Source organism: Acomys russatus, chromosome 1 (genome assembly GCF_903995435.1).
Source record: "Acomys russatus chromosome 1, mAcoRus1.1, whole genome shotgun sequence".
Taxonomy (NCBI): Eukaryota; Metazoa; Chordata; class Mammalia; order Rodentia; family Muridae; genus Acomys; species Acomys russatus.
The window spans coordinates 124,422,278-124,430,008 of record NC_067137.1 but is presented as its reverse complement, the minus strand read 5'-3'; the positions used below and the strand labels follow the sequence as shown (position 1 = coordinate 124,430,008).

Genomic DNA, 7,731 nt, shown 5'->3' with positions numbered 1-7,731 from the left:
ACCAATGTCCCGCCCACGCCGCTGCTACTCTGAGCCGGAGCTGTTTGCCGCCGCTGCTGCTGCAGGGGCTGCCCTGGGCTGCCGCTGCGCTTGCTGGCGACCTGAGCAGGGAGCACTGTAGCGTGGGGAGGTTTCCTAGCAACTCTCAGCTCGGAGCAAGCCCAGCCACCCGAAAGCTCGGAGCCCCCCCATCCCGGGAATCCCACAGAACTAGAGCACCCCATTCCTGCCCCTCGCCTCCCTTGCTTCCCTCTCATCATCCTCTTTGGGTACAACCCAGAGAGTATCAGCTGCCAGGGGTCTGGGTTGCCAGGCGCCTGAGCCGACTGAGTCCAACAAGGGAGCGGTACGAAACTCCTTCTCGGCAAGGCGCGTGGAACGTTCCTTCCTTGGCCAACAGGCAGCAGCGATGCGGTGTTCCTTGCCTGTGGGCACAGACCGGAGCTTCTAGTGGGCCCGCGGAGCCGCTCCCCTGAGCTGCTGGCACCCGAGTCTCCTCTCCAGCCAATCGGGACGCTGCCGCCTCGACCTTGGCTCGATGCGACTAAGTGGAGTTGGCCTCCCTGCCCACCTGTGGAAGAAGCTCATACCGACTGACTCCCGCAACCCCTTGGCCTTCCAGCCGTCTCCTCCCACTAATGCAGCATCACCCTGTGAATTACATTAGGGTGGTTTTCCCCCCAGCCTTGGGCTTTGTTTGGGTTTGATTGTGTTTGGCTCTTCGCTAAGCTGATTTATGCAGCAGAGCCCCATCGGCTGGAGAGAAACAAAAGCTCTTTTCTTTGTCCCGGACTGGACTGAGGAGCCCTCACTTGCTTCACTGCCGCGGGCCATCGGCTGTCCAAGGAGGTGCTTTTGGCTGAGACTGCCAGCCCGGCTGTGCGGAGCTGGGAGGGCCTCGGGGCCCTGAGATGCAGAGAGCTGCCCTGGCCCGCATACCTGTACCGCCTGCTCAGAGCCACTGGGTCGGTCAGCCCGGCCTTCGGAAAAGGTCCTAGAGATTCTCGGCCTGCGGGCCCCAAGGTGCGCCCCCAAGTCAAGAGCGCGCACCGGGCAGGCGACCAGGCGGCGGGCTGCTTTGCATTATGTGCGGCTCGGCCCTGGCTTTTCTGACTGCTGCACTGCTCTGCCTGCACAACTGCCAGCGAGGTCCTGCCTTGGTTCTCGGGGCGGCCTGGGTGTTTTCACTTGTTCTCGGACTGGGCCAAAGTGGTAAGTTATTTTTGCTTTGTTTTCTTCCCTTCTCCCAAAGTCTTGGGCTGGCATTGGAGAGCTTCTGGCCTGGGCATCCCTGACAGGTAAGTAGTTGATGTCAGTCCAGGTCACTCCTGAGACTTCAGGAGAGCTGGTGTGTGGCAAAGTCCTCAAGAAACCAGGTGCCAAGCATTTCTGTCCTGAAGTGACAGCGATAATTCACAGTGCTGGGAAAGCAGTTTTTAAGTTGAAGTTTGGGAGACTGTTGTACTTTCAGAGCCCAGTTTAGGGTTTCCAGTATTTCCTGAGGATCTCGCTGTATAGTCTGTGTTCCCCGTCTTTTCATCTGGCAAGGCATCATCTACTAACAATGCTTGGATCAAGGCTGGGGCTAAGACGGTTTATAATGGGACAGAGTCTTCCATTTACTGCTCTATGAAAGAACAGCACACAAGTTTCCTCTACCATAACATTCAGCCTGAATGAATTAAATGCCCTTGAGGAGTATCCATTCATTGTTTAAACCACTGGTGGGGGTGGAGGAGAACACTTCGGTTGTTACATTTTTGTGGTTAATTGATCCTTCCCCTAAATTTAGTCTCTGATACCCAGAGGTCACCTCCGAAAACTTTACTGTCTTCATCTGTAAAACAGATAAAGATGCCTACCTTTCCTAAATAGCACAGGCCAGCTCCAGGGGAACAGTGCCTGAGAAGGGGCTTGGGACTTTAACATGGTTGAATTGTCTTCTTGGTGACTCACGAAACAAACAAGCATAAAAGTAATTCCCAGTGTAACGGCCAAATTTACATAACGGTCAAATATCTACTTTTACAAATGGAGTCACCATTGCCATACGTTTTGTTTGTTTGTTTGTTTGTTTTTCACTTTTCTCTTTTGGTCACTAATCCCTTAAATTTTCTTAGAAACTTACTGTGTCATCTCAACCTAAAAGGAGTTTGAATTAATAGCCACATTTCTGTTGTAAAACTAAAATTTACTCCTGCACTTTGAATTGATATGCTGGCATTCTTCCTGAAGTTAGCTAAAACAAAAGCTTAATATGTAAAAGCCTACCATGTAAAAATCGAGATAACTTCTTTTAATGGTTGCATATATAGTTGTCTAACATTTTTTGTGTGTGTGTGAGAGAGATTTGCCTACTTATATGAAACAGGGCAAATTAGAGACAATTTTTATCTTGTGGTTATTTTGAGACTTTGAGATTTCAAAATAAGTGAAACTTAATGCAAAGGAAAGAGTCACATTCATTACCAAGTGTCTTTTGAATGGAACGTGTGTTTGCCACAGCAGACTTTCCACTGAGTGTAATTCCATCCTATGTCCGTAAGTAGTAAAGTGTTTTCCCAGATTTAGTAAACATTCACACCTGTAAAATGACCAAAACTTATATCAACAAAATATATTTTGTTCCGAAGAAAGTCTCATTCACCTTTAAAATTTGCTAATAACAGAGATTGTTTTTTAAAAGTTCATTGTGCTTATAAAAATAAGTCAAGTTCCTGTATAACTGCGAGATATTTCCATCCAGCGACTATTGATTTGAAACAAGTATTATGAATGGGCTGCCTTGCACCTGCTGACCTGAAAGGTGAATGCTTATCTGAAATCAAGACATGGCATCCTCTCCCCAGTTTCTGTCAGCACACAAAGGCTTCTGACATATACTGACTTGCATGGTAGTTAAAAACATGAAAAAAATTTAAATTATAGCCAGCACTACTCAGCAAATTAGAGATGAGTATAAACAGCTGCACTTTGTGATACAGCTACAAGTCTTAAATTACAGGTCTCTACTGTGCAAAGTGAATGCTTAAAGCAGAATAGAAATTTAGGTATCAGTTACAAAGGAAATCTTGTCCCCATGGCCAGTAGTTTACACCAAGGAAATGCTGAGGGCAATAAAGCCATACTAAGAAGATGATAGCTACAGAAGAAACACATCACTTTGGCTTTAACTTTTAAAGCACAGTTTATACAAATGCAATTAGATTTACAGTAATGTGAGCAGAAGGAACTGAGGGTGGCTGAATACAGTAGGTGGAGCATGTTGTGAATGAGATGCAAAGATTTCTGATGTACAAAACATTACTCCAGTTTCTTTTGACTTTCCCTCACAGAAACTAATGGGGATCAGAGACAATTTAAGTCCTTAACACCAACACTAAAAATCTAGTTATTAATGATTTTCCATTAAATAAAAAATAGTTAATATGTGAAGAGTTATTGTTACAACATTTTATTTCTACATTTCTGATTTGTTGTTGTTGTTGTTTTAAGGTTTCTTCATATCAAGTGTTCTTTGAATATCCCCAGTTTGTGTGTGCATGCGTGTGCGTGTGTGTGTGTGTGTGTGTGTGTGTGTGTGTGTACACAGGCACTTGTGTGTGCACAAAAGCACAGCCATGTTTTTGTATTTGTGGGGTGTTCATAGGTATGGATATGAATAAATGTGAGTGCATGTGCATGTGGAAGCCAGAGGTTTATGTCAGAACCACCCTACATTGCTCTTTCACCTTATTCATTGAAGCAATCTCTCAGTCAAAGCCAGAATTCACTGATGTGACATTTCTGAGGATTCTATCTACGTCTTTGGAGAATATAATTACAAGCAGTTTAACATGCCAATTGGGCATTTTTATGTGGGCTTCTGGGGACCTAAATTCGAGCCATGCAAACATGTTAAGCACTGAATCGTCTTACTAGCCCCCCAAAATTCCTTAGCTAACTTGGAGCAATGAGATATTTAAGACATCTAAGGCTTCATTTGGAAAAACTCCAATCTTCTATGTCACTTTCATTCAATGTGTACATACTAATTCTATCCTTACACAGCAGAGACACTTTGGAGTCTGTTTAAAAGTCATCTACGCTTGCTTTACATATGAAAAAAGTAGCTAACGTGCTTTCTAAAATTTCCCTTCTGTTGCATGTGCTCTGAAAGAGCCCCTATGCTTGTTTTCTCCAATGTTTCATCTCACCGCATCGAGCCCTTGTGGGAAGACTTTTATTCATCGTGTTGCGGTTCTGCTCAGCCCACATCTGGTAACTGCCCAGTTGTCGAATCTGATATCTAACCCTTAGGTACCACCCTACTAGACCTGTTATCAACTAGGAAGTTGGCACTGTCCACCTGACAGTTAGCTATATGCCTGTGATCTCCTGGCTTAACCTCTTTCTCCATCTCTAATTTTGATTCTTGTTCATCTTAGGAACTCCAATAGCAGCAGTGGCTCAGGAATTCTGTTCCCAGTTCCCCTCCTTATCAATGCAGAGACTCAAATGGATGATCCAGCCCCGGGGTTTAAAACTGTGTTTCTAGGATGATATCACACAAGTGTCTATCTCCAGTCTTGACCGCTTATTGGGTCTCTAGAGGAGACAGCAGGCTGCCTTATTCAACATCCTTATTGTATGTCTGAAGATAAAAATCATCCCTGTGTATTCAAAACCAAATGCCTAAAATTCTCCCCCAAATTTGACCCTTTCACATTCTGCCAACTCAGTCAGTGGTGATTCCAACTCTGGTTTAGACTAACTGTTGGTGGCACCCTTGATTGTCTATTTCTGTCACATGGCACAATCCGTTACAACCTCTACTGCCATTACTGTGGCCCATATGGCATTTTTTTTTTTTTTTTTTTTGCCTCACATATTGAAAGCCCATCACATCTTCCTTTTCTCACAGTGTACCACACCCTTATTGTAAAGACATCCAATGGCTGTTGTCACCCTCCATTTGGAACTCCTCATAGTTTTATGTGTCTTGAATTGAAGGCCTTCAAGACCCCACAAAAGCTTCAGCACTGACCACCTATCTCTTCTCTCTGATTTTTCTCTGGCAGCACTGATCCTTGCTGTTTATGGAGACACAAGGCACGGCCCTACTCTTTTCCTCTATGTGTTGTCTCTGAGATGTTCCTGCCCCTCTCGTCCTTTTCTTCTCTGTGTCTAGAAAACATCACCCTATCAGAGAGGGCATCTCTGTGTTTCCTATGGACCCATTCTGCATCTTTTACTTTCCTAGTCCTTAATGGCCTGCGTTATATGTCAGTTTGTTTGTTGCCCTTTTCTTTCCAATCCTACAACTAGAATACTGTTCATGATGGGTTTTTGTTTGTTCGTTTGTTCTTTTTTTTTTTTTTTTAATCACCTACATACACTTGCAGAAGAGTCAAAGAAGTAAAGCAGAAATGTGCTTCTTCTAGACTGAGTCTCCAGTTGTGTCATTGTTTATTTGAAGGAAGGACTGACATACTTTCCCTTCGGGTAACAAATAGGTGTACGTAAAGTCGAATTCTAGTATACTTAATAGAAAACAGTGATCTTCTTCTGGGGAAAAAAGGTCTTTCCACATTTGTAAAAATGGAAAGATAAGCTGTCCTAGGTCACAGTTTGCTGATCGAGGGAGGGACCACTCCAATTTAATAAAAGCTGAATCACTCCAAAGGCCTGGCTTTTTGTTTAGGAGAACTGTAAAATCCATAGGCTATGTGCGCGTAGTAAAGCCATGTAAAGAATCTTACAAGTGAGGGCAACCGACCAGGAAACAGAATTTCTTAGAATACATTTGCCAGCTGATCACTTTTAAACATATGTTTAAATTTGGAAGATATAGCATTATTTACCTGTAAATATATATGCCTGCCAAGCTAATTATGTCTTTATAAGACAAATTAATTGGCATCAAAATAAGCCAAGAACAGTCAACAGATACAGTTCAAGAAAGAAAGGGAGAGTTTCAGATAAGATTAGGACAGGCAGTCAGGACAAGAATAATAGTTTCTACTCCAGTGGAGTGTGTATGAGAGTGGAAAAGTGTGTATAAGAGGGGAAAAGTATCATGATGTAAAGCACTATATTGACTTTCCAATTTTTATATAATACTATTTCAAATAAAAAATTCTTGCAGAAAACACAGTGTGTGAGATAATTTGGTCTTTGTCCTTTACATTTACAGACTTTTGGATTTCTACTGGTTGAGTCTGTTATAGATAGGTATAAAAGGTCTGGTTTTAAATTCCTCACTTTGCTCACAGACAGGCTCCCTCAGATCCTTCTATGCACCACTGACATGGAGTGTTCTGTTTTGACCTAAGGTTCTTAAACTTTAACAAACAAGCTCTTTCCCTCTGTAGTTTCCCTGTCACTCAGTAAACTATTTGTCTTTGGTGAGTCTTTGTTTGGGCTTGCCAAGAAGAGATGCCCACACCACTTCCTTGATGGTGCCTGTTACACAGCACCTACAGTCAAGGCAGAGCTTTTCTTGTTCCTGGCATGATAACTCTATCATAACAGATATAAAACTTTTATGATATACTTTATTCTCACTTTGCCAGACTGACACGAAGATATCATCGTTTTGTGCATCCATCGAATAAGCAAACAACTTCCTCCCAATGTCCCTGTATTTGCTCAAAACTCCAGCTTCTGTTGCTGTGCAAACTGCTGCCTGTCAGCTAAAGACTATGAGGTCTTGTGGAGATTCTTTAATTTTATAAGAAATACATTCTCTGAATTACATACTAGCTGTATGATAAAATAAACCATAAGGAAAAACCCAGCATTCTATAATTTTTATAATTATACATTTAAAATTGTAAATTTATAATTTATTGGGCTGTGTGGCACTGAATATTAAGTATTGAGCTTAAAGGTTACTCCATTAAAACCTTTAAAAATGTTTGTTATTTGAGCTCCCATTCTCTGCCATGCTTTTTTCTAAATGATTCAATATATTCATGTAATCACCACTGCAGCACTGTGTGAAAACTGGATTTACAGTCCCTACTTTTGAAAGGAGGACTCGCTGCACAAGGAGGTGAACAGTGTGTACAACACAGAGGAGCAGGATTTAAATTTCTTTATAAGGCTCCGTGATTTCTTGCGGAAATTTCTAGGTGTTATAAACCATGTGTCTGCCACACATGCCCCACCTGGTGAGTTCTCGGGTACCTCCATAATATGAGTTGTGTAGGGCACTGTTGCCTGTGCAGAGTAACCACAGAGAGAGGGCTGTGACTTTAGAATCTCAGGTATCTTCAAAACATGCCTCCGGGGAAGCTCCCAGTTATTCCAGCTTCCCCTACTGTGGAAAGGTTTCCCATGTAGGGAGAAAAAATACAGGTGGCTTAGTGGGGAACACCCTGTGGTAAAATCTGCTTCCCTGTGGTCCCTTGGCTTTTCAATGTATCACTATTGTGTAAGAGTTGTTACTTGGGGAAAGAAAGGCAAGAAGGGGAAAAAATGAATGTCTAAGTAATCAAAAGTACTCTTAGGGACAAATCCATGACATGGTCAGACTACTGACCTACTCAGGCCTAACCACGCTTCTAACTGCTTACAGCCATCATGTGACAGAGTGGCTGTAGTAGCCATGTCACTTTTATCCCAAGCACATTTACTACCTTGGATATTTTTCATTGGCTGGTAATGATTTTCAGCAATTCCCCAATGTCTGGCAAGATGGGTCACTTAGAGCCTGACATTTCAATATATACTAGACTCAAGGCACAA

At 42.9% G+C, this 7,731-nt stretch overlaps 1 protein-coding gene across 1 annotated transcript in view; it reads left to right on the top strand.

Moving 5' to 3' along the window:
- The first annotated feature begins 341 nt into the window (after positions 1-341).
- Itgb8 (integrin subunit beta 8) overlaps positions 342-7,731 on the top strand; it is a 78,290-nt gene continuing 70,900 nt past the window's right edge. Inside the window, exon 1 of the mRNA XM_051152547.1 lies at positions 342-1,212. Coding sequence (XP_051008504.1) covers positions 1,086-1,212 — 127 coding nt within the window. The 5' untranslated portion in view covers positions 342-1,085. The remainder of the gene's footprint in view (positions 1,213-7,731) is intronic.